Below are 26997 nucleotides of genomic sequence, written 5' to 3'. Positions count from 1 at the left end.
TGATCAGACTGGGTGAGAGGGACATGCCGTCCCATGAGAAAGCTCATGTGCTGATGCTGAGCTTCCATCATCGACCAATGGTGTTCCGTCGCTGACCGACGGACCACTGGAGAGGCGTATCTGACCGGAATACCAGACATTCACATTATCTGCACGCTGACTAATTCGAGGTCTAAGCATGGGAAGGCTATGGTCATGGGGGGTGAATTCTTTAGAAATTCAGGACTCAGCGACACAAAGCGATGACTTCATGTGTGGAATGTGTTTGTTTTCTCCCATGGCGCAGTGAAACAAGTGGAGGGTGTAGGGTGTGTCTCAAATTATTTATCCCGAGTCTCTGGTCAAGTTCTTCACTGTCACAGTTCATGTTCACAATGTGAAAATAACTATTGCTATTATTTTTCTCCTCCTTGTCCATGTCGGTCATTCCACTGGAAACCTTCTTGTACCACCACATATTAGCGTATTTTTCTTGCCATAAAAGTTCTGATCAATCTACGATCTGGTGTTGTCCCTTTTCCATTCTGAAAATATGGCCATTTACAGTGAGGGGAATTATACTGGCACACACAATGCTATGTAATGTTTACAAGATTAGTCCTCTATTGTAAATCATGTTACTATCTAAGTAATCAATATTACTGATATTTCAATGTATACGAGAGGAAATATTGGACAGGCCTTTGCCTACTGTGTAACACAAGAATGTAGGGTTGTGTACAACACCACTAATTGGAAGTGCCCCTATGGAAACTGATACTATACAACTACAAACCTTATAAATAACACAAAGTTACATATCATATATCCAGTGGTTCCGGAAGGGACTTAAATTCTCCCACTACACCCGCAGACCAGCGTTACAGTAATTTGCAGCCCAGAAGAATGTGATTTATTTATGATGAAAAATATCAGCTAGAGAGCCTATGACACGGCTGAATTTATTACTACTGGTTTACAGATGTTTTTTTCGTGTGTGATTACATTGTAATATGCATGTTGATACCTCATTCTTTTTCATTCATTTTAACAGAAAAGCGGCCAATTATTGGTTGATAGGAGAAGCGTGTTTGCGCACGCATTACTGGTATCTAATATTACTCCCACCGACCCTCCTACGATAGCAGGGCTGCTACAAAAATTCTATAGACAGATGTTTATTTAGAGCAGCGAGACTGCCTTCGAAAAGCAACAAAATCATGTTTACAGTAAAGTTTAATGCAATTACCGACAAACACTAGTCGCTTTTAACATATAGTAATTGATTTGGCTATTCTCACAAATTAAAACGTCTTGAACACCCGATCCGAAATTTAGTCTCATATACTGCTGACCGCTTGTTACTTGTCCATCACGAAACTAATCTCATAGACCATGTGATGTCATATTTCATCCTTCTTCTTTCATGCCATGTACATTGTCCACAGCAGAAAAGGCTAGAAGGGCCGAGACGTCATATCCGGTGGAATATTCCAGCGAATTTGCCGTTGCCTTTAAAAAGAGACGCGGCGAAAACTACGCTACTGTCATCAACAGGCACAGTCTTAAATGTCACTGGAGTATAGAGCTGTCTATAAACGGAAATTAACAAAGGAAATAATAATAATAAAAGCCAGAAAGGAAGCATTTTCAAGAAATTAATTGCAAACCAAGGCGTATCATTTATCTGAACTTATTCCAGAAGCACCATTTACATTCAATTTTATTTTCAATCTTGCAGGTAAGTCATCTGCCTAAAGTAGATAAGCCATGACCGTGCGGCGCAAAGTGTCAAGCGTTTATATTATTGGCTAAAAAGGGAAATTTTACCCTACTTATATAAGTCTGTTTTCCCCCGTTTAAGCTCGTAATAGCCAATAAATTCATAGCATTTTACAATATTGAATTGTAATTTGGAATTGTCTCCTTTACAATGACCTTGCCCTTATTTTGGTTACGTTTAAAAACCGTTATAATAACAGGTGGAAAGTGCGTGTGGTCGTTCGGTGCTGAGGATAGTGAGGACATGCGATGGGACCAATCCACAGAAGGTGCGCAATTCCCTCGACAAGCGGCGACTTCACTCCGTAATGTTAGTGAAAATGCAGATGTTTGTCTTTTCAAGAGTTAGTTTGAGGACATAAATTAAAACTAACTGGATATCTTTAAGAATCATTTTTACTTCTGAGAAAGGGAATCTTTTACGTAGACCAGTAGGTGTTCTAGATGTTAACGATGGAACTTGTCCGAGATCTTAATACGAGATCTTAACACCCTTGTCTAGGCGGCGAACATATCATCACAAATAATTCGCTTTTTAATGTAGCCAACCAGCATCACCTATGAACTGATTGTTTTACTCTCCGGTAGCTATTTTTAGCCTCACAATTTCATAACTTCCTCACGACACGTTTATTTAAACGGCAAAGCGAATTAAGCGATTGTGTGACGTTTTCTTAAGGCTTAATCGGACGCTGTTCCTACGGCTATAGTAGTAGCAGTAGCCCATATTAACAGCAATGTAAGAGTAAGCCGGGGTTGGCTTTCATACTTTTATTTGTTTATTGTTAACATTACTTTATTTATTATTATAATTACACGATATTATATGCCTCTTCTCTGCGTTATAAGAAAGGGTAATGTCATGCACAATAACGTTTTACATTGGGCCGTACGTAACTTAATCCCTATTAAAACATTGAAACCTGGAGCAATTAACGCCATAAACAATAAAAACTAACCAAAATATTATAAAATAACAAAATGTATTTGTTCCACTGTGCATATACAGTATATAGTATGCATATGCATGTATATGTATATCGCACTTACTCCCTTATACTAATTTGAAGATAGATAACTTTCTGACAAGACACGCATTGAAGTCTATGTGCGGCACAATGGCGCCCCCTAGCTTCAGCTTTGACCACTAGAGAAAAAAATAACAACTCATCACTACATATCTAACCTCAGTCTCCGTCATCTAAATGAAGATTTTTTTTTTTCTTCATGTGTGACGCAAATGTTACAGCTGGTTATTCAAGGGAATGTTCACACTAGGCTTGGAATCAAAACAAAACGTGTATGTGTAAGCTAAAAGACTGCTGCAGCCTCTTCACACTTCCCTAAGGAATTTTTTCACATGATTTCCTGCTCTCTTGTCCTTTACTTATATTTAAAATTACAGTACAACAAGGTAACATAGAGCATATCTTTAGATGCAGTGCCTGTTTCCATTATGACTTATTTTTGAGAAAGAAACATAAAGTCTTTATCCTCACCAGCACATTGCAGCATTATAAACTAATGAGAAAAATCACACGTAAAAAGGTATCTCAGCTGCAACAGAATACTACCTTATTTTAAATAACAGTTGTGTTGAAGTCAAATGTAAAATGATGTAAAATAAAGACGGAGTAAATGCTACCATATGCAGAAAGAATGGGAGAAGATAAGGAATTCTGAGGGTTACATGCAAATATATTGTGGAGCAATATATGTTCCCTCTGCCTGTCCTTTCATCCCCACCTTCTCTTTCTTTTTTTCAGCTGCTTTGCTGAAGAGACGTAGAGCATCATGATCATGCTGACCCCCTCCTCTGGTATGTATTTTTCTGATTACCCCCCCCCCCCCCCCCCCTCCCAAGATACACATTTCCCTGTTTGATATTCTGTGTACAAACTAAGACTATGCAAGGGCTTTGGTCCTCTGTGTGTATGTAGCTTCTTAAGATTGATGGGGGTTTAAGTTGGAGCTGATCAGAGGCTCAGGTGGGGTGAAAGCTAGCAGGGTGCCCTGTCAGAGCAAGCTCAGTGGCCTAGTGTTTGGACACCAACATGTGTTGAAGACAGCTCTGAGCATCTTACCCTGGGCTGAGCACCGTGGTGAGCTTGGCTGTTAGCGTGACTTTTGTCCTGTCAGGAGCCAGTATGCTATAGACCTGTGTATCTGATTATTATTTTTTTTTTTTTAAGGGAAGGATATGTTTTAAACTGCAATACTTGATGTTTATTAGCAACTGTTCAGTTGACTACAAGCCTTTGGCTACCTGATTTTTTTCTTTTTACCTCTTTTTTTTCTTTTGAGAAACACCAAATTAAGAGTGGTGTACCACAATACCACAGTATTCCAACTCAGTTAACAGACTGTTAAAAACTGTTAAAATACGGTACCAGGAGTAATTTCCCCTAAAATAGTCTTGCTGTTGTTAATCTGTCACTGTAGATTCTGCTTTTTTGGACTCTAGACTCCAGGCAACTCCTAGGGTTGCTAGTGGAGCAAGAAAGGGGTCCTTGGACCAATCATAAATAAAATAATTATAACATTGATTAAATCGAATATGATTATGGCATATCACTTAGATGGGACACAACGTAATACAGTGAAAAAAATAAAATTATAGTTTTTGCAGAGGGTCGCTGTAATTCACACAGAGCTCGCATGTTTTTGCCTGGACTGCTGTGGGGTCCTGGCTCACAAAATGCTCAGAATCCACTGGCCTTGAATAACAAGGGATACACAACATTTCAGTGAAAGGGTTCTGCAATTCCCCAGTTGTCAGTGCACCTTGTTCCTCTTCCAAAACGGTTACCAGGTAACCTGGCAGTGCGATTGCACAACCCAGCCTCCAAAGAGGCGATCTCATTAGGCCAGCGCCCAGAAATAGGGCCACACTTAAACGGTGTTATCTATTGCTGTGTCTGGCTCAGAGGTGATACCTTTGTACTGTTCTTGAAGCTCCCATACTGCTACTAAAGTTGCTTAACTGAGAGGATCCTTCAACTTGAGTGGTAATGATATGGTCTTTTGTATGCAAATTAATCACATATACGCTGCCACCACTAACCAATGGCAATGCTCCCAACACTTTTTAATGCCAACACTACTTGCCTCTTCTCGCCAAACCTTGTAGAGTCCTGTTAAATATTCAAATATATTCAAGTATCTCCTGATGTATATAAATTCAGCAAAACAATTTTGATCAAATACTTATTTTAGTTGCCCCTTAATGACTTTATCCATTAATAAGGCTACTAACTAAGCTACAGCAGGCTGGACCAGATCCACAGGTTCTATCATTAAGGTTACCTTGGTCTTAACTACTAACCTGTTATCATGACAATCATCTCCTGGTAAACCAGACACCAGTAAAATGAAACCTTTTCTTGGGAATAGGATGGTGTAAATCACATGAAACAGTGTTGGCATTTTGTAAAATCTATTTCCCTGTAACTGTCTCTTAGTGACTGCCCATGATCCTCAAACGGAGGAGGGGGAGAATTGACCTTTGAACCGATAATGGTCCTGATTATGGTCTTATTTATTTATTATCATTTATTTATTTATTTATTTATTTTTTTTTGGGGGGGGGGGGGGAGTCTAGCAAGATTGTCAGTCTTAGTATAAAAGCAAATAACGAAATTGTCAGCGGTTTTTCTTAATTAAACTGGTTTCCGTAGTTTGTGTTTTCCTTGTATTTTATTTTTCTTATTTTGAGAAAAAAGTTCAGGATCAATATCAGATAAAGGTGAATTTCACTTTCACTGAAAGGTCACTTTCCCTAGATGTAGTTCAACAGCAGTCACTAATTATATATTGAGAAAACAGAGAGAAAAAACTAAGTTCTATTCATGTCAATGTCAACATTTTTACATATTTTAAAACCTATTTTCCAGGATTTGACAATAACCACCTAGGTTTTCCTAGGCTATTCGTAATAAAAAGCTGTATAGTGAAGCTATGCTGTGTGTCAGCATATGGTAAAACAATAGAGGGTACATGCTATGTTGGAGTAAAATCTTAACTGCTGTGCTGTTGGCTTGTGCTGTGTCTCACTTGCTGTTTTCTTTCAGATGAAGAGACTCTTGAACTCGACTGGCTTTGGAATCACGTGAAGTTCAGGGTGCAAAACAGAATAGTAGGAACCTGAATTTAACCCTTTTTAATGCATAGATGTTAGGTAATCAAGACTAAGACAGGCTGCCTCTAGACTAGAAAAATGCTTCCTATGATCTCTGAAAATAATTTCAAGCCTGTGAGCAAAAGTGTGAGTTGTGGTTCAAGACGCGGCTGTGGACGAGGATGAACTCAGTAGGAAGATGAGTTGCAGTGTTCCTGTTGCTCATTTTGGCTCCTGATTGGATTGTATGAACACGGTCCTCTTGACTTAAGGTTGTGGTCAGGTTGCAGAAAGACAGGTTTATCTGGGTCGTCCCAGAATGGCACACTGGGCTGTGTTCCCAATCGCACCCCTCCCTGAACATTCACTTAGGGCATCAGACCATATGACTGTGGTCAGATTTACACATTTGAAATGGAATTATCTGATGTAGTGTAGTATAATAAAATATTATTTAAAAAAAAATCATAAAAAGGACCCTGCATGATACTGTTTCCATACACCACTCCATAAACTGTAAGCAGCACATTTCAATAACCTATCCCTTGTCAGCATGTTTTTGAGACCGTGAAAGTCATTATCAGCATATTCACTGACTAAGCATTAAATGATGACTCTGAATCTGGTGCCAGAGTTAAGGTTTACCTACATCATCAATTTTGGACTTACAAGGAGTGCACTGCTAAAGGTGTCATGCATAGGGAGTGAGTTATCTGGTACACATATGTGGGCTGCATTCCCAAAATGCCCCGGCTGATCCATGATCAGTGTTAAGCTGATTTGATTCAAAATGCTCGGTTCTCATTCGCTGATTACTGATCAGGAATCAGCAGGGATTTCGGGAGTGAGGGAGTGGTTTGGAATGCAGAACTGTGCTCATATCATAGTAGTCAACCAAAATACTGCTCCGAGTTTTTCCTCTTTTTTTCCCAAGATCTGATATTGGTATTGTATAGTGGACTTAGAATTATCAAGGGAGCATGTGAGGGTTATGTGTTTTTGTTTTCAGAAATAACAGAATGTGCTTTTTCCAGTCCGTTAAGACAGAAGGTAAGGTGAATGGATCAGCATGCTTCAGACATAAGCAAAAATGTGACAAACCAGTGAGCTTTAGAGTTGATCTCTTGTAATAACAGCATGCACAGCTGTGGAATGACCATAAATCACCTGCAGAATATTACCAACACAAAGCGTGCATGTGAAATATGTTTGTCAGCACTTTTAAAAGCATGTGACATAGCCCACGGGGAGCTCATCAGCTGTGAGAATGCATTTCCAGTTGCTTAAAATCTGATGGTATTCAGTACACATTTCGCAAGAGCTAGGTTATAAGTCAGTCAGGCAACAATATTTAGGTCAGTATTTCTTTGGAAAAGTGCAGAGATAAACCCACACTGTTGGCTAATCATACCTCCCAAAACTCTGATGACCCAATGAATTACAGAATTTCTTCAATAGTTGCACGACCAGAGCCAGTTGACTCTTGGGTGGGACTACTGCAAGCTCATGAAGTGATGTGACATCAGTATGTATCATTTATGAAAATGACAGAAAGGTTTTTTTTTTCATTTGGTAAGAGGCTGCCTGTTGTCATACTGGAAAAACTGCAGTTAGGTGCCCTGTTTTGCCCCTGCCCTCACTTCATCTGAATTACAAGACCATGTACTTAAATATACTGCCTTACCCAGGAGCCTTTCAGTTACCCCAAACGATGTAATTACTTGTGAACATAACAATCATCTATTTGACGCTGAATCAGCTGGCAAACTTCCTCCTACTCATGGAGGTATTGAGAATATTGGCCTTTTCAAACAAATAACAAACTGTCCTGAATAATGGGGCTACTGTTGTAACTGGGGTTTGGTCACCAGGGATGGTGCTGTGAACTGCTGTTGAGTGCCATCAGTGCACCATACACATCAGTATGGCCACTGGATATTTGGTAGATGTGTCAGGACTACCCCCAGCTTGGTAGAACACTGTATTTGTCAGTGTGCAGACCTGCCTCAGTGCTCTGAGAATCTGTAGCCAAGACCCACTGCTCTGCCCCCCCCCCCCCCCCCCCCAATTCTTTGAAACTCCCACTGTGAAGTCTTTGCTTACACTTTCAAGCCACCGACTTTCTCCCAGACAAAAGTCCCTTTGTCCTTCTTCATTAAAAACCCTCACAGCGTTTCAAGGACTACACACAGCCTTAGTTATGGACAGGCTTTGTAATCACACCTTTGTGTGTGCTGACTAAGATTGCTGAGTGCTAATGATTTTCACTTCTGAGTTTTACGGGGATATAATTAATTGTGGGAGGGGGAATGAATGTACTGTAGGGTATAATTCACAGAGAGTGGCACAAGTAAATGGAATACAGATGAATCTGCATACACACACACAATAGATTATTTTTATAGTGACATAACACTGTGAAATAATGTGTGATTTTAATTTTAAGACTACTAACTCTAAGCATCAAATAAATATCAACTTTTGCCAATATTTTACTAGCTTGCTTCACTGTCAGCATTGCTGGGCAGTGTGCTGCACTCATGAACTAACTCGGTCCCCATCCGTGCCGTGCTCTCTGATGCATTGTGTTAAAGCTATTAATAGATCACATCACTGAAGCACTAATACACAAAATGTTTGGTGTTTTGCCAGTTAGTCCCTTTTGCCAAAACTCATGGTCTAGCAGATAGCCACCTCATTTTCCAAGTGCCCAGTGGGAAACTAGACACCAGGATAAAACAGAATTATGAAAGAGCTACTGGCAGTTCTGCATTCAGATCTGCGGTGAAGGACAAAGTATCTCTAGGTCTAGCTCTTTTCCTACCTCATTCAGACACTGTGTATTAGCTTCACCGTGACCTGGCAGTGTTAAATGAATGTTGGCCGTTGTGTGCTGGTCAAGGAACTAGGCTTGTAAGCTGATGATGCAGGTTCGAGTCAGTCAGGGCACTACATTGAGCAAGGTACTTGAATTGCCCCAGTAAATCTTGAGCTGTATGAATGGATAAAAGGAAAATGTAAGTTGAACTGGGTAAGGTCATCTGTCTAGCAAATAAATTATGTAATAGAGTTGATAAATGCTGCATGTGGCTTTTTTGTCCAAACATACTCTTTATCAGAGCTCATGCTTTTGGTCAAAGGAGCAAATTAACCCTTTGTTCAAAATCAGATTTTGAACTAGAGCTTAGGTCCTAGTGACACTATTCAAAGTTGTGCACTGAAGTCTGTGATTGTCAGTGTCTGTGTGTATGTCTGATATCTGAGTGTCTATGTGTGAAGGATGTGTCCAAATAATAATAGGATTTATGGGTGTTTTTTATTCTGCTTGTTGTTTCCTCTCTTTTTACATGACAAAATAAGGTAGAAAATAGTTGGTCATAGTAATACACATATGTAGGGTGTGGTGCAAAACAGATATGTATACGTATAATTTCACAAGAATGGTATCGTCTTTCAAAGATGAGGTAATCTCAAGATGTTTTATAGTGATAATTGATTTTAGGAATTCATTTAGAAACTGCGAATTCATCATTTACCTTAGATTTTTTGCAAAGAAGTTTGAATCTAAGGGTGATCCTTGGACAGGTCTCCAAAGTGCTCAACATTCAGTATTGTAATTGTGGTCACTATCATCTATAAATTAATACATTTTTATGGATTATTTATACACTCATTTGTATTTCAGTTGTTTTTTTCTGATCTGATTTTGTTTGTTAGGTCAGTTTCTAAAGTAATCATATTTTTCTGCACATCTTGAAATGGCAGTAAGTAGTGTGAGTCACACCATTCATACAAATTAGTGAAAAGTTTATCTTTGCACAAAATCAGATGACCCCTGATAATTGCAACCCCTATATGAACTATATTAATATGATATATATTTTATTCAGACTTGTTGTCCTTGTCATGATATTACTTTAATTCAGTCAGTGAGTGTCTAATCCTGGTCCTGGAGGGCCACACCATTAGGAGGAGAAATTAGGCTTGTTCAGCAAACACTAATTGGTCAACTTACAATGTATATTGTTCAGAGACCGACTAGGATCAGGATGGCAGCTGAGAGCTAGAGTGCTACTATATTACTATATAATTTCTTGTGAGAACTTTAGGTGATGTATCCCACAATGCCCTGCAGCCCATTGATGGTGGAGATATTTCCTTCCATCTGATTGGTCTCTCCTTTTGCACCCAGGCTTTTTCCAGCGCGCCAAGAAGCTCTTGCTTAGTGAGCAAGCCAGCAGGGTCCAGCTCAAGGAGTTTGCACGCAAAAATGCAGCCAATGCCTTGTCTGTGGCCAACATGGTGATGGGCATGGCTTCTATTCTCTGTAGCCTGAATGGGTGAGTCTCTTCATACTAGGCACTGCTCATGTCATTTCATTCAAAAGAGATCAGGTCATTGAAAATGAAGGGGTGCAAAACTTATCTATATATTAATAACAAATTTATAAATGTTTGTATATTTAACATGTGCTAAAATGCAGGCCAAAAGTATGCATTAGGCATATGTTCAAAGAACACTAATCCATATTGTTGGAAGAATAAAGGAGAATGTTTCAGGTTCACAATTTTATGAGTATGTAACAAAAACTTTGGAAGATTGTAATGATCTGTTGTGTGCAATTTAATACTGCTACTGTAACTCAGATTTCTGGTGATCACGCTCCCTGAGCCAAATCCATAGGAAGGAAAAAGGAAATCTGTGAAATACAGTGAAATCGGTTACCTTTGTGGCAGTGTATTTGCTTACATTAAGAATTTTGTAGCTCTAACTTTTTTCGTTCTTGTTTTTACAGCCACCGGTATGCAGCATGCTGGCTGGTTCTGATTGGCTACCTGCTGGATTTGGCGGACGGAGCAGTTGCTAGGCGACTGGACGCCTGCTCGGCACTGGGTGAGTGGATAGAGCTTTCCAGCCAGGGTGAGGGGCAAATTTTAATAGAGGCTCAAAAAGAGCAACTGAGCGAGAGAGCTGCCTCACAACATTGCAGCGGCTGTTCGTTTTGACATGGAGAGCCACCAAAAAAGAAAAACGCTTGCAGGTGATAAAACGCTTGTTTATCCCTTTCAAGAGAGCGTTGTCTGGCTGCTTGTTTACAGCTTTGAGGGAAGCGTGACTGATTGTTGTGCTAGACAAAGGCGTCAAAGATTGAGTGGCATCACGTTCCGATCAGTCGGAAACGCTCCCCTAGCCCTCGCGGACACAAGTGCAGATTGTCACGTCTGTTCATCCACAGCGAATGGCTCCCAGGTGCACCACAATGTGTCCTCGCCCGCACATGCCACCGCCTTTGTGCTCCCGATGTTGTTTCACGCATGCCTTTGCAGCCGGGTGTTTTTCGCACCCTCGTTTTTTGTCAATTGGACAATCGCTTTTCGATTAACCGGTCTAATGCCGGGGCTCACGTTCCGATTGTGCGCATAATCCCGGTGGCTTACCGCTCCCCGCATATCTGAAATTGCTTAAATCTTTGACCCTGAGTTGTGGAATTCGGACCTTTTATCCGGGCCTGGATCGGAATCGGCCCACGTTTACCGCTTGCCACAACACAGCCAACCCCACCCTGCCCTGCCCCACCCCCCGACCCCGGAGGGATAACGAGACCCTGGCACAGGGAGTGTTGTTTACAGAGTAAGATGGCAGACCCGTTGGGCCGATGGGGAAATTTCCACTACGTGATCCCTGTACAAGCAGTGTAAGGCCCAGGCCAGCAGACATGCGCTGCAGTAAGGAGGAAAAATAGGCCATCTTCTCGCGCTGGCTAGGGGATGCATTCAGGCCAAAGCCATTGGCATAGGACTCTGTAGTTTCTCACTGTGATTCTGGTCGCTGTGAGACCCTGTCTTATTTCATTAAGATCACCTTCCCAGCTATGTTTCTCACTCACTGAAGTGAAAGAGGTGTGCATATTTTCAGAGGCATGTGAGAAGAAGAACTTGTGGTTTGATTGGTCGTGTAGGTTTGATCAAATATGTTAACGTAAGCAGTTGTTTCTGGGTTGAGTGGGTGTTTGGTCTGGTAAGTGAGAGCATTAGTGAGTGTTATTTCAATAGCAAGTGTTTCATGTGAATTGCTTTTGGGACAGGTGCCAAGTTGGACGACTTCGCTGATTTCACCACATTCGGGATTGCAACAGCATTGCTCCTGAGAACTCATAGCCTCATGGACAACATCCTCTGCATGTGCTACGTCATGTCGGTCTTCATCAGACTCTGCTTCTTCTCCAGTGGTAAAGAACACCAAACATTGTTTTTTCCACAATGGAACAGGCAAACAGTTGATCTCCTCCAATTTATTTCTATTATCTTGCTGCTTTCATTCTTCCACAGTACTGCTTCTCCATCTGTTTTTGTGCTGGTACTCAAAATCTGAAACATGGCACTCTATTGCCATGATCCCGGAAATTACTAGAGGTTCTCTGAAATGGAAGTCATTCATTTATCTCAATAAGCAGTCTAAATGAAGCTTTCATGTATTCCATATCTGTGGTGGAGACCAATGCAGATTGGTTTGTTTGAACATCGCATGTAAGTCCTTATGGCTCCCCTCCACAGGGATTCCATTCATGTACCGGGGCTTGCCCTGCATCTACTCCTCCGCCATCCTGGCCTGTGCCTCCCTGCTGTCCGGGGGCAACATGCAGGTTCTCCGTATCACCGCTGTGGCCATGATCCTCTTCATGGTGAACCAGGGCTTCTACCCCCACGACCGGGTGCTGGAGTCCCAGGCCTGGAAGAAGGTGGTCTATGCCGGAGGTAAGAGAGAGAAGGACCTGGGACCTCTCAGTGTAGCTGTGACAATGTAGCAATGCTATGACGAATGCTTATAGGAAATCTTGAAAAACCTGGAACCCTTCAAGAAAGAGCAGGAAAACTCTAAAAACCCTCTTAAAGAAGTCCAGTTGCCTGAAACATCACAATGAATTCTGCAATAATATGTTGCTGATTCTAACCTTTTTGAAGAATTTATGTTGTTCAGTTTTTTTGGTCCCGGTGTCCAGGTTTTTCCAGGGCATAAATTTTGAAAGGTACCCTGGTTATGAACACTGTTTTCAGGCCTTTGCACAAGATTCGAACCTTCTCTTCTCTTGCCTGCAGGCGTGGTAATGGTGTTCTGTTCCTCGTTCCCTCCGGCGTGTGTTTACTACCTGCTTTGGTCGGTATCCTACATCTTGTTCCCGACAGCCTTGTGGAGCTGCAAAGTGTAACAGAAGTTGAGGCCTAATCTCAGACTCTCTCATCAGGCCTGTGGTAGGCTGGCCTGGCTTTACTAAACAAGCCTCCAACACGCTGCTTCCTGTTGCCATGGAGAATCGAAACACACACACCCTCAAGACTTAGGAATCTACAGCCTGTATTTTTTGTTGTTGTTGTATTGTTTGAAGTGATCAACTCAATTGTTTGACCTATGAAAACAAATACAGTGGCTGAAGGACTTAATTTTGTGAGGGGAAGAAACATTTCAATGTTAAAATATGAATTGCATTTTTTTGTCCAAGTTGATTATTGGGTTTTCTCAAAAAAAAAAAACAAACATCATAATTCCATGGTAAATCATCCAAAAAACCTAAGACAGTCCCAGTGACCAGAACTTGACTTATTTTCTTGTATATTGGATGTGGATTATGTGGATTAGGACAAGACCATTGTATGAGATACAGAGTCAATCCCCTTTAATTTATTTTACACACCATCTCAAGCTGTGTCCTCATAATATCAGATACTATAACTTTATTAAGATTTATTTCAAACAGCAAGGTACATACAACCATTTTTACCAAATTTCTAAAATCATAGGGATATACAATATCACACTGCTATGGCCTGTAATATTCCCAAGAATATTTCTGTAATTAGGTTGTTTGAGTGAATTTCTGTATATTAAGCCCAGCTACTCTAAAGTTTACTGTTTCCATGTAAACTTTATAATTATCATTGCACATATTATTATCATTGTCACATGAGTTGTAAATGACAAAATAGTAATTTTGATTGTTAATACGTTCATTGGTATTCAGCAAATATTTACCCTTGGCTTAGCCAGGTTAGCCAAGGAGAACTATTCTCTGTTGGGAACCTGGAGATAAGTTACAAGACTTTAGCCAATCATGTTTAATGGAGGAATGCTTGTATTTCTAGCATTTGAGAAGATGCTTTTATCCAGTTAGGGTCTTCTTTGAAACTTTCAGTGGCCTCAATGTTTTAGGACATTGTGCTTTAACTGTAAAGTGGAAAATGTAATAAAACAGCAAACATTCCAGTCAGCCACAGATACAAAGTTTTACATTGCTGTGAATATAGGACAATGCTTGTAAATGTAATGTTCTCTCCAAGTCTTTTAATTGTTGGTTCCATTTTATGCAAGATTCTTTGCACTAGAGAAAGCAGACACAAAGACGGTTTCCCAACATTCAAAAGGGTTATTCAGGTGTGAAATTATTAAATGGTGACCATTTCAGTCACAGAAAATCAGTCAAGTTCTTGGAAATAATGAATGTCTTGATTTTATGATTTAAGTACTGAATGCCAAGTGAATGAAACAAAGAAAGACCCCTCTCAGGCAGAGGTTTTGAGGAATATCAACTTGCTGTGAATGTTGCTGTTTTTGTGAGTATGTACAATTAGTAGAAGGAGCCGTAATTCATGTTCAGAGTAGATCATTTGTTACAGTTCTGACATAATAGGTTTATTTGGTAAGAACTTCTCTGCAGACCATGGTAAAGGCAAAAACAAAAAATGTGACAAAAGTCACCAGCGTCTGAGATTATCTGTGAATGTAAGATTGAGGCTGATGTCTGAGGGAAGTTCCCAGCATAGCAAATTGATCTTCTGACCTGAGGCTCGTTGGCACTTGTTGGCATGGGAGAATCACTGTATTTGCGGCAGTCGGCCTAAGCAATCAATGAGGAAAAACTAGCTCTTTGATTGTTTGATATTTTGACTTTATTTGTTCTGATGGGATCAAATCCCTTGGAAGGGGGTGGTCAATAGCATTCAGTAACACTTAACCCTCTACGTTGAAGTAACTTTAGAAATGTATGAGGTGACAGTTATTTCAGAATCAATGATTCAGGTTACTTCAATTACCTAGTATTACTTAGCATTTGTTTCATTCAGCATTACGTGATGTAATGCCATTGTAATGTAATGGTAGTAGTTACAGTAATGTTTCCCAGCACTGTTTACTTCATTGAATGCTGGATTAATGTGATATGTGATTGAAATCATACTCCCTTGGTGTTTCCATTGGCTCGGCCAAACAGATCATTCTGAATATTTGTGCAGCCAGGCCTCTGTTTTAAGGGGTGCTGTACTATTAAAAAGCGAAAAATAAAACAATGCTTTTTTCAGAGCATCTTCTACTCTTCTTGATGTCATGTCATTTCCCAGTGTACAGTTAATAGTGATATTTAAGGAAGTAATGACACTGTACAATACAATGGTCAATGACATTTCTTTTTTATGTACACCATTTTTGGGAATTTTACTAAAAGTGAAAGGTGTTTTAAAAATATTTCTGTTGTGGCTTTTCTTTGCTGAAATACTTGTTTGCGAGTTTTTTTTTTTCATTTTGCTTGAATGAGTTTTTAAAAACAAAGTTTGTCACCTCCCTCTCGGTTTTAAAGAGTGTTAAAAGCAAATCACATCACATGTATGGCTCTATTTCTACCTAGTGGTGCACTGTTTTTAGTTTGAAATAATATACGGTCCAATGCCACCCACTGTCAAATGTCTCTTACCTCTGTTTGAAGGTGATGTTGGCATTGCTGATCGTTTGCTTGATTTTTCTTTCTGTGTCGGCTTATTCGAGCATAAGCCTTGTTTTGAAAAGAAATGACCGCTGAAAAGTAGGGAAGTGGGGAAAGGAAGCACACACATTTTGCTTTGCAATGTTTGCAACCCTCTATTATTTTGTATTGCCTTGGCTTTCTTTTGCTTTCATCAGTTTATCACCATCCAGTTAATGTTCCTGAGTGTCAGAGGCACTCAGATTGCACTCACCTGACAATACCGACCAGCACGCACCTTTTAAACCTGTGTGTTTTACAATCAATGCTCTTTTTTTGAAATAAAAACCAGGTTGATTCAAGTCCTTTGTTGCAGGTTTGCTTGCTCAAGCATGAGAGTTCTGCTCAATTGCAAAGTGCTATGCATTTCGCACCCCTTCTCTCTGAACATTAGACTAAGGCTCAATGAAACAGTCTCAGGCTTAAGTGCAAAATTCACCTCATCTCAACACATTTTCAGACTAGTTCAAGAAGCTACATCCTATCTGAGTCCCATTTTAAATGCTATAATTCATACTGTCAGTTTTACCTGTTTTAAAATATGGCAGGCTACATACAGGAGCCATAATATGCCATAGACCACAAATGATTCTGTCTGCAAAGCTGCTGATCGCACCGTGGTACAGTAATACCCGTATGACTCCAAGCCAATGTAAACATCGCATTTTACTCATTTACTGCTATGGAGCAATTCAGGTGTTAATATCTCACTAAAGCAATAAAGAATGACAATAGCAGCACCCATGGGAATCAGGCACACACCACTGTGTTCGTACATCCACGGCTCCAAATACCATTCACACATCCATCTACAGGAAGGAGCCACCTCCTCCCCCTGTTCAGTACAGAGATAGAGTCTACCTTGATTTATGGAGTAGGAGGAACATGTTTCCCAACCTCAGCACTGTCTGCACTTATACTGAGGTGGGGAGGGCTGTTTAAGGTGAGACAGCTCTGCTTCTTAACATTGCAGACATTCCCATTTATCAAAGGTGAAAGGCCAACAAGGCATTTTACATTAGTATTTGTTTGAGGGATTGACTGTCACCGTGGACGAAAGGTAGTGACAGCTGACACAAAGCAACAGTGATCATTTTTCCAGCATTAAAGGGACTCATTAATGGGAAGGAGTTACATGTATTTGATGGAAATGGGCATGAAGCTGGCAGGGTATTGCATTTAAATCTATGTGCTGACTTCTTGAATTCACCTTGCTGAGAAAGGCGACTTATTCATGGGGATGAGATGTGCAGCAACACGCTACAATGCGAAGTGTAACGGAGCAGGCAATTCCGTAACCTCAGTCTGAAGATTACCCAGAGCACATTTATATGACTGTTACTATCTAAGCAGAAATTGAACTCTGGCCCTCACAAACTACATGGAAAACTACAGCCCAAGAAGAGACATGATCAGCTAACCAAGCTAAAGACCCAGGTCTGTAAGTCAGGAGGAAACGATCACACCCTTACTTTGACTCTATATGCTGTTCCAGCTCTGTAGCTGTAGACTCAAATGCACTTCTATGGTCCTCTTCACATTGTAAAGTTGGCTTAGATGCAACTTTCTCAAAAGTCAGGCTGATTTGAATGGAATTTTTTTTTCTCAGAATTTTTTCCTGTGAAATATTAGTCAGGGATTTTCTGTCAGGTCACATGACTGGCTTTACAAGAATGAGACTTACTGGAAATTAAAAAAAAAAAAACATTCTGTGTTACTGCTGGTGCACAACTCACGTGGGAATCAGTGGAAATGATGATTTCTTTGAATCTTCTTTATTAAGGAGCAGAAATACCAACACAAAAGCATTACAAACACACCATTTCACAGGCAAATAAGAACTCAGTTCAACATGAAACACACCTGAACTTTTTAACAAGATCAAATCCATGCAATGTAAACACACACAAGCGATTAACTTATGCAATTATCCAACATAGGCCTCTTTAAGACTCTTTTGCGAGCAAAAGGTTTTGAAGTGTCCACTTTGGTCATGTATGACAAACACTTCCCTTCATGTTATCATCACTGGTGCAATCCCAATCCGTGCAACAAAGAGAACAAGTTTGCTGGAACTACTTTTAGCAAGAGTGGAAACGTGTTACTCTTTGTCCAGCAACAACTCAAACACCATTAAACATCTACTTCCAACTATGAGATGTTGGCACCATTTAAAATCCTGAATTCAGTATAGCTAGTATTCACAGATCAGTATGAATTCTGTATAGTTACATGCTCCTGTCTAAGGTGAGACTGCAACTACTTATTCCTGGACCTTAAATGTTCCACAGTCCAACCCACAAGGCCTTCCCATTACAGGTTTCCCCTTTAAATAATGGTGTTCAAACATACTTATTCAACTGAAGAAAGATCTTAATGAGTTAACTCTTCCCTGCAGCTGATAAACATCCAAACAAAGGTCCAGGGAGGCCACCCTTTTGTTACATGCAGTTTCCTGTGCGCGATGGCTTGGCGCGGTCCGTCAGGGAAACACACCCGCCCTCTTGCTGTACTCGAAAATGTCCATATCCTCCTGGGAGCAAAGCGCTTTGGTCTCGGCCAGGTGCGTGTAGGACTTAAGCAGCTTGATGATGGCGGAGAACGTGGGCCGATCCTTAAAGTTCCACATCCAGCAGTATTTCATGAGGTCGTACCTGTGAGAGCAGAACGAGGCCACAGTGACACGTCAGTTGAGTGCCTGTAGCATTGCGAAGAGGAGCTTTCGATTGAGTCTCTATTTTGGGTTATTACTAATTGGTCTGGGAGCACTTACAGAGGTCCTCCGCAATTTTCGGGCTGCTTCATTCGATAAGAATTCTGGATCTGTGGGAAAACTTCTAGGGGCTCCAGCTCAGGGTAAGGGGGATTACCTAGGGGTGGGAGGGAAAAAAAGGCTGTCTACAATGAAGAAGCACTTGGTTATCTGTCACAATAATAAAGCACTCAACTAGGGCTGGGCGGTCTAGCCGTACCGGTATATCATATACACTACATGGACAAAAGTAGTTGGCCACACCTGTTAATCATTGAATTCAGGTGTTTCAATCAGACCCATTGCCACAGGTGTATAAAATCAAGCACCTAGCCATGCAGTCTCCATTTGCAAATGCTTGTGATACAAAATGGGTCGTTCTGAAGAGCTCAGTGACTTCAAGCGTGGTACTGTGAGAGGGATGCCACCTTTGCAATAAGACGGTTCGTGAAATTTACATTTACATTTATTCATTTAGCAGATGCTTTTATCCAAAGCGACTTACATAGGTTACAGTTCTTTACAATGTTATCCATTTATACAGCTGGATATTTACTGAGGCAATTGTGGGTTAAGTACCTTGCCCAAGGGTACAGCAGCAGTATCCCAGCGGGGATCGAACCTGCAACCTTTCGGTTACGAGTCCTGCTCCTTAACCACTGTGCTACACTGCCGCCCAATTTCATCCCTGCTGGATATTCCACGGTCAACTGTAAGTGATATTATTAAAAAGTGGAAGTGTTTAGGAACAACAGCAACTCAGCCACGAAGCAGAAGACCACGTAAAATCACAGAGTGGGGTCAACGACTGCTAAGGCACATGGTGCGTAAAAGTCGCCAACGCTCTGCTGATTCCATAGCTGAAGACTTCCGAACTTCCACTGGCATTAACGTAAGCACAAAAACTGTGCGGCGGGAGCTTCATGGAATGGGTTTCCATGGCTGAGCAGCTGCATGCAAGCCTCACATCACCAAGTCCAATGCCAAGCGTCGGATGGAGTGGTGTAAAGCACACCGACACTGGACTGTGGAGCAGTGGAAACGTGTTCTGTGGAGTGACGAATCATGCTTCTCTGTTTGGCAGGGAGAACATTACCTGCCACACAGTTGATATCAACATTGAATAGATACGAGCAGTGGCAGTGGGTGAGCTGGAAACAGGGGAAGCCCAAACACTACCTTTCAACCTGTTCCCCTTTATCCTCATTGATTAACAATAAAACAAATAATTCACAGAATTGACACCAATTAGAATAAATGATTATACTCGCGAAACACCATAGATTGTCTGAAATTTCTGTGTTATTGTGAAAGCTACAGCATGAGATTGTTTATCAACAAGGATGGCAATTTCAATAATTAAGTGGCAAGTAATCCCAAAGCTTTCTCTTAAATGTTTCACATTATAGCTTTCTTGTGTAACAAAATTCAAATTACAAAACTGAGCTAAATTTAGTTAAATCGATTTAAATTACTGAGAATAAACTTTTAGGTTAGGTTGAGTGCAATGAACAATAACGATTAGAACACAGACCTCACAAAAGCTGTGATGTGTCATGAGCATTTAACGTAATTTAAATTGATAAATGCCATCCTTGTTAATTAAACAATCTCACGTTGTAGCTTTCTCAAACACACAAACTACAGACAATCTGCGGCGTTTCGCGAGCATAATCATTTATTCTAATTATGCAATTGGTGTCGATTATTCTGTGAATTATTTGTTTTATTGTTAATCAAGGACGATAAAGGGGAACAGGATGAAAGTAATGATAGATTTAGAGGTAGTGTTCGGGCTTCCCCTGTTTCCAGTTCACCTGCCGTCACTGGATACGAGTGGCGTTTTTTTCCCCCGGAAGCATTTCACATGGCCTTGGAAAACTGTGCTCCCGCATCAGGTATGACAAAAGCGAAAACAATACGAGAAGAAACCTAACACCACATACCGGGTATAGCTGTTATTGCGCTAAAAATAGCTATTCGATATACCGGTACGGCTAAACCGCCCAGCCGTACACTCAACCATAAACAGGCCAACAGTTCATTTACAAATGGCAGTAAGATACTGTTCTGTCATAAAGCCACCTTACCTAAAGTGATCAGCTCATACAGGAGAATACCAAAAGACCACCTAAAAAATATAGAAACAATACAGCATTTTAATTATAAACAATTCTTAATAAGGACGAAATTGGCATGAAAGTGGCCAATTTCACACAGCAATCATCATTTGTGATGATACAGCCTTTAATATTTACAGTGTCAATAGCCACAGCAATTTGAGAAGTAGAAAATTTTCCCTTTTCAACTCAAATACCACCCTGCCAAAAACACCACCCACCTCAAAATTAAACCATGGCAAACTGAATCTACAGTAAGCAAGCATTCATGTCTTTACATCATTTCACAGCCATTTCAGTCCAGATTTTGAGCTGGAACCTGTCCTCCTCTGCAGCTGAGCAGAAAGAGGGTAGCGGGTGCACTCACACGTCACTCCTGTCTGTCATGGGCTGCCTCATTATTCTCTCTGGCGCCTGCCACTTCAGGGGCACCTCGGCCGCCCGCCGCTGGGCCACCTTGCCCGTCTGCCAAGCCTCGAACGCCATACCCAAGCCCGAGACCCGCACGGACAGCCCAGAGCCAATCAGCATGCTCCGGGCTGCCACATCACCGTGGATCAGCCTGTGCTCCGAAGACAAGTAGTCCTGGGAAACGCAAAACAAACGTTTCACACATTGCATGTCGCATGCTGAGTCTTCTTTTTTCCTCCACCAAGGATTGCAGACATGAAAAGAGTTACAATGTCTAGTGCTATACTGCCATCTAGTGGAATTTCAGTGAACACTCATGCCCATGTTCAGCAAAAGCGTGGGCAACCATGTCTCTCTGTCTATGCAGAGTGTGACAGTTTTGAGACATTCTAGAGCAATGGTGGCCATTCCTGGTCCTGGAAGGTTTAATGCAAGGAATGTGCCTGTGCGCTAACATGGAAACCCACTTTTATGGCAACTAATACGAGGATGTGTTCCAGCAACAAAACCACATGCAAATAAAAGAAAAGGGTTTATTACCAGAAAAGGCTCAAGCAAAATGGCTCTAATGGCTGTAAACTAGACATGACAGCCTCCAAAAATTATATCTAGATGCTATTCAAATAGTGAATCCTTCTAGAGATATTAAGAGTGGGAAAATAAAGTGAAACAATTTAAACAATACAATGTCAAATACTAAATAATGTTTTGAATCTCCGAAAATAATTTGACTAGATACTACCTGATGTAGCTGTATGTATACATCTTCACTGAACTTCATTCAGCATCCACTCTCACTAGAACTATGCAAACAATTCTGTTATGAAACCTTACAGACTGAACCATTAGTTATGGCGTTCAATATGCAAATCTATTTGCATGTCATTCTTTTCTTCTATTGAACCTGGCAATAGGCGGCTTTGAATGGGAAAGTAAGGTCACAGTTCCCGGTGCACGCAACTTCTCAATCATGCCATCTACTGCCTCTTTGGAGAATATACTATATGACAGAAAGCACAGACATTCTACATGTTTTCCTCTTGCTCTTCTTGCTGTGTTATTTAGTGATTTAGCCAATGAACTGTAGTATAAAATATACCGCATCCACCTGAAGACACTGTCCTTTTAGAAATAATTCACAAGTGTCACATAAAGCAGGTAGCTAAAGCAAAGGAGAAAACTCCATTTCTTGACTTTTTTAGGCAGTTAATCACTGTCTACGTTTCACATATGAACTTTGAATGAACTGAAACATGCTTTTATCTGAATAAAACGGTAAGGACTACACCCTCTGAGTATGTCCTAGATATGTAACCACAATTGACTGTCCTTATCTTTGAACCACACATTTAAGCAAGTGTTACATTTTTATCATGTTTTTCATATTCATATCAGGAACTTCCGACCTCAGGACTGTGATGAAAAGAAAGCTAATAAAAGTAAATCTGAATGTTGAGGACAAGGTGCCCTGCTGTTAAACTGAATCTGGGCCTTTGCCACTGGTTTTGATCTGCTGTTGGATTTACTCTGCTGTTGGTTATTATTTCCCAGCAGGGATAATTTCAGACCCTGCTTCTCTTTGATTCGCAGTGAAAATGAGGGGAGCTGTGGGACCAGCACATCACAATCTGCAGTTTATGGCTCATTGCAATTTGTCTGGAGAGAATATATTCTGCAAAAAGTCAGTGAAGTCAAAAATTACAAGGCTTAGTCACCTGGCATTGAATAAAAACAAAGACTCCCATGTGCATCTTCAGAACTGGGATTAGCCACAACTGCTCAAGAGCTGACATGGACAGACGGCAACACTAATAGGATTTCAAATTGTTTATTTTGTTATGAATGTTTTTGTTTTCCTTGGGGATTGATTTACGAGTCCCGGGTTTTAATTCAGACTGAAATATTATCTCAGGCCTCAACAATATGAACTAAATGGTGCATGACACTTACCAGACCAGCTGCCACCTGCTTTGCCACCATATACACGGACCGCTCTGAAAAGTGCTGTGATTGACTTGATGTCCCAGAATCCCCCTGAAGAGCACCAAGTCATGGTAAGTCTTACATAAATTACAAAGGTTGATATGTATATACTTGATATGTACACAATTTATGATCTTCACAGATAGGTCATACTGATATGACTGTCTACAGTAATTTATACCCAAGATACAGTATATTAACTATGTGGACTGGATCTAACAGAATTTTGTAGGGCTGCATTCTTTTAGAGATGATCACCTAAAGACTGCAGTTTTGTGGAACCTTGAATGTTTATCAGGAAGTGATACAAAAGTCAACACAATGCAAAAACAAACTTGCTTATGATAGTCATGCAATCATGTTTCCTGGGTAATTTCTGAATGTTTTGAATGATGATACTTCTTTACAAATATCAGGCATGTTTTATGAAAAAGGCAAGGTAATCACTTTAAAACAGCATTTCTCCCACAATGCAACTGTGAACTTCCTGATAGCTATTACATAACACAGAGTTGCTTATGTCACAAATTAACCAATGACTGAAAATGACCGTAAACCGTTATCACCCCCAACAGCCATCGCTCACAAAGACCATTTATTTATTAATTTTTAGTAAGCCTGTGGAAATGTGGCTCAGGTTCTAGGCACTCATCCGGTTGGATCTTACTTTCCGGAGGGTCCAGAGGAAGTGTAGCAGGTTTCCGGGACTGACAGCCTCCAGGACCAGGTACATGGGCAGCCGCTGGGTCTGGCAGAACAGCATCTGCACCAGATTCTCGTTCTTGCACACGGTGGCATGAAAGCGAGCCCAGTCCACAAACTCCTTGACGTCAGGCTCACTGGTACTATCTGATGCAGAGAAGAGCACAGGATTCCACAGGATTCATGCCACTTGCTGCCATTTCCAGAATGTGCAGTGAATGAACCTGAATTCTGGAATTGCACAATCACTGACAAAAGACCAGATCCTTATTTTGTTTATTAACCATCAATTCCAAATTAAGACTTTTATACTGCCTTGCTCAGGGAGGATACAATTGTAACTCAGATCCTCAACAACCCTTCAGTCAAATGTCCAGAGTTCTGTTCACTCAACAGACAGCCAGGGATACTGACATTTACAACTGAAATATTACCCACGTGACATTTTACTTGGAGTAAGTCTGTCTCCATGCTATAAATCTCAATGGAACACCAACAGCGTGACACATGATCCAATCCCCTCAATGAGTTGCCTGCCCGCACGGTGCCTAGATACCTCGGAGTGTCTTGACCACCACCGTGGTGGTGACGCCCGCTCTGCTCAGGCGGCTCCTGCAGACTGGCCCGTAACGTCCCGTCTGCAGAAACTCCACCTCCTCCAGGACACAGTCTCCCGGGATCTCCCACGGGCCGAGCGCATCCCGGGCTGACCGCAGGGTCCCTGACACGGTGCTGATGCGCACAGAGTCCCGCCCTGCACTACAGTCGCTCTTACCTGCTGATACGAAGAACACAAATCACTTAAAGAAAGCAAAACAACATTTAACATGCAATCATTCATATCCAAAGTCACTTACATAGTTCTTCTTCATACATTTCTCCAGCTACATATATAGTGAGGTAATTTTGGGTTAAGTACCTTGCCCAAGGGTACAACAGCAATGTGCTACCAGAGAATCAAACCAGCAACCTTTGAGTTATCGGCCCTGCTCCTGACCACTAAACCACAACGCTACCCCAAAATGTCCCCCACACTCAACCAAGCTCTGGACAAGTGCACAGAAGAAAGAACATTAAAGTAGAAATAAATGAAACTTCAGTTCTCATTTAATAAGATGAGCTTTCAGCCAGTAGACCTTTGCCAAAGCATCTCATCCCATGCTTTGTTAAGTGATATTTGCAGAGACCAAAGTGGGTGGAAGAAAATGACTCATTCAGTCTTGGGCTTTATCACTCCAAAGGTTTATGCCTGCCTTTCAGTCATCTTTGTGTGTCTGTTTAGCCAAGCTCCTCATTTCCAGCCCCGACTTAAAATGGCCAGACCACTGTAAGGGTCTTGCCAAGAGATGGCAGAAATAGAGACCTTTTACACTTTTGCAGATTTTACAACATATAACAAACTTTTTTTACCATGTCCATTACTGATGGAGACTGAGGTGATTGCTGGTGCCTGCCTCTTGCAGCAGACACTGCGTACAATAAGAGTGGCCACCACCACAGTACTGAGCGCCAGGAGGACTGGAATGATGATCAGAGCAAGCGGGCCTGATCTTTCAGCTGCATCACACAGAAAGAAAAAGAGAGATAAAACACAAGCCAACTTCAGATGTATGATCAGGATACTAGATCCAAGGTGATCCAAGGGGAAACATCTGGCAGAAACAGATGCCATGATGCATGTAAGGCCAGTAGCTACAACTGTGGTCCAATACACAAACATTTCCTCAGAAAAAACGGAAAATGTTAATCAGGACACACAGAAAGAGGAAGCTTTTACATTGTGTGTGTGTATTTTTTTGACATACTGGTTGGTTACATCCTCCTGGTATTGTGTATTAGGTAGCCCTAGTCCCAGTTTATCCGAGTGTAAAATGATGAGCTGAAAATGAGAATTTCCTTATGCCAGTGTTACTATCGCTATTCTAAGTCATGAAAGTCAGAAATATACTCCATCTACCCACTGACTCTCTCCAAATTAAATTTACCACAGAACACATTCGAGAAAAATAATGCAAAGGAACATAATGAAAAATGAAATTATGATATAACGAAAAATTGGGGGTGACAGTGAACATAACGGGATATAGGATAAATGGTAAAGGTCAAAAATACATAGGATACATATTTTTTAACTAAAACGTCATTCTTAAAGTTCTAAGACGTAACCACTACATTTAGCTACACAGGATAGTTAAGAAAGGGGATAGTGAGGATGGTCAATTGCTTCATTAGTTTACAATGGAAGAAAGCAAGTTAAAAGACAGCAAAGCAATTCAAAGCAGAGCACCCCAACCTACCACAGTGATCTTCGGAGGTACTGTTGCACTGAGGACTCTGTATATCCATTGGAGACGTTGACTTTTCGGCATATCTCACATCTGAGTGAAATCACAGACAAATGTCACAAACTTCAAATAACTTTAAAAAGAAACATCGTAGGTAGAGGAGACTTCCAAAGGTGCAGTCAAATCCAAAACCTCCCAGCTGAATTTTACTCGCCGAAACAAGTTAGATTTTTTGCTGCTTTAGCTCGTTTAATATACTGAATTAACCTTACCTCCAACCGTGAATGACAACCGCATTTAACTTCCGTTTTGAAATCTGGGAGAGAACTGGTTCAACCCCGACAATACAGAAGTGCGCATGTGGCTCTGCATAGTTATTTTGACTTCAGTTCGATCTGAGTCAATGGGGAACTCCGGGATTGATGCGCAAACAGGTAAGGGCTTTCAGGTGCAGGTCAACCAGCATTAGCGGCAACTCTGGTTTTGTGCTAATCCAACCGCTGTCTTCCAAAGGAGTAACGCGTCAATTACCAGCAGCTGTTTTGCTGCTCTTTAACTTAACAATCGATAACAGAAACCACGAAAGGGAACACTTTTAAAACCACGTTGAGAGCGAGAAAGGTGTTTAATGAGCGCGGAATGCAAAATCATTACCAGAGTGTTGGAATTACGTCTCCACTTTCACTCCACATCAAAGCTGTTCTTACAGTGGAACAAGGAAGTTAGCTTGTTTTCATCTGGCTGTGCGGACACTGACCTTAAAGAAGACTGGACAGCTTGTCTAGAATCCCGTTAATATCTAACCAGGAAACGAAAAGGAAAAGGTGAACCAGCAAAGTTCACCAACATCATTCTAGAACTTAACTGCTGTATTTTGTAACTGCCGCCGGGCAAACGTATCTGTGTAAAAAAAGTTCACATTAAATCGCATAACCTTGGAAGGCGCCTGCACATGTGAGGTGTTTCCATAAGCGGTTGGTTTATCATTAACACTAGATATCATTGGGTAATGTCATCGCACAGAGTATATTCCATTCACAGGGGCCTGTTGTTAAAACGACACTGATATTAAAACTACA

General features: G+C 40.9%; 2 protein-coding genes across 6 annotated transcripts; one reads left to right on the top strand and one right to left on the bottom strand.

The window, feature by feature from the left end:
* The first annotated feature begins 1480 nt into the window (after positions 1 to 1480).
* On the top strand, positions 1481 to 13220 carry tmem269 (transmembrane protein 269). 3 transcript variants are annotated; one of them, XM_036532434.1, is made up of 8 exons: positions 1481 to 1720; positions 1962 to 2030; positions 3528 to 3580; positions 10071 to 10218; positions 10674 to 10771; positions 11964 to 12107; positions 12433 to 12633; positions 12976 to 13220. In XM_036532434.1, the coding sequence occupies exons 3-8, from the start codon at positions 3556 to 3558 to the stop codon at positions 13083 to 13085; spliced, it is 726 nt and encodes a 241-aa protein (XP_036388327.1). In that variant the 5' UTR covers positions 1481 to 1720; positions 1962 to 2030; positions 3528 to 3555; the 3' UTR covers positions 13086 to 13220. The 3 variants fall into 3 exon arrangements, with proteins under 3 accessions (XP_036388327.1, XP_036388326.1, XP_036388328.1); XM_036532433.1 differs by lacking the exon at positions 1962 to 2030; XM_036532435.1 differs by lacking the exons at positions 1481 to 1720; positions 1962 to 2030 and adding an exon at positions 5832 to 5896 and having other exon boundaries at positions 3555 to 3580.
* Positions 13221 to 17610: 4390 nt separating this feature from the next.
* Positions 17611 to 26646, bottom strand: si:ch73-206d17.1 (tyrosine-protein kinase STYK1). Of its 3 annotated transcripts, none has more exons than XM_036534239.1 (10): positions 26573 to 26646; positions 25931 to 26011; positions 25044 to 25190; positions 24190 to 24411; positions 23599 to 23780; positions 22899 to 22982; positions 20905 to 21122; positions 20508 to 20548; positions 18439 to 18535; positions 17611 to 18319 (listed from the first exon to the last, which is right to left on the bottom strand). In XM_036534239.1, the coding sequence occupies exons 2-10, from the start codon at positions 25977 to 25979 to the stop codon at positions 18148 to 18150; spliced, it is 1212 nt and encodes a 403-aa protein (XP_036390132.1). In that variant the 5' UTR covers positions 25980 to 26011; positions 26573 to 26646; the 3' UTR covers positions 17611 to 18147. The 3 variants fall into 3 exon arrangements, with proteins under 3 accessions (XP_036390132.1, XP_036390130.1, XP_036390131.1); XM_036534237.1 differs by lacking the exon at positions 26573 to 26646 and adding an exon at positions 26191 to 26551; XM_036534238.1 differs by lacking the exon at positions 26573 to 26646 and adding an exon at positions 26191 to 26551 and having other exon boundaries at positions 24190 to 24408.
* Positions 26647 to 26997: the final 351 nt, after the last annotated feature.

The sequence above is a fragment of the Megalops cyprinoides genome, chromosome 7, assembly GCF_013368585.1.
Source record: "Megalops cyprinoides isolate fMegCyp1 chromosome 7, fMegCyp1.pri, whole genome shotgun sequence".
Taxonomy (NCBI): Eukaryota; Metazoa; Chordata; class Actinopteri; order Elopiformes; family Megalopidae; genus Megalops; species Megalops cyprinoides.
Note: the sequence above shows the minus strand (reverse complement) of the source record. Positions and strands in the feature narration are given on the sequence as shown.

Excerpts from the sequence above, each read along its gene's own strand:
- tmem269 (XM_036532433.1), top strand. The coding sequence starts at position 3,556 with ATGATCATGCTGACCCCCTCCTCTG. Across the intron at positions 10,219-10,673 it reads ATTCTCTGTAGCCTGAATGG|CCACCGGTATGCAGCATGCT; the intron begins GTGAGTCTCTTC and ends TTGTTTTTACAG. Across the intron at positions 10,772-11,963 it reads GGACGCCTGCTCGGCACTGG|GTGCCAAGTTGGACGACTTC; the intron begins GTGAGTGGATAG and ends CTTTTGGGACAG.
- si:ch73-206d17.1 (XM_036534237.1), bottom strand. The coding sequence starts at position 26,215 with ATGCGGTTGTCATTCACGGTTGGAG. Across the intron at positions 24,412-25,043 it reads CTCCATCAGTAATGGACATG|CAGGTAAGAGCGACTGTAGT; the intron begins GTAAAAAAAGTT and ends TCTTCGTATCAG. Across the intron at positions 22,983-23,598 it reads TCCTCTGGACCCTCCGGAAA|GGGGATTCTGGGACATCAAG; the intron begins GTAAGATCCAAC and ends GGTGCTCTTCAG.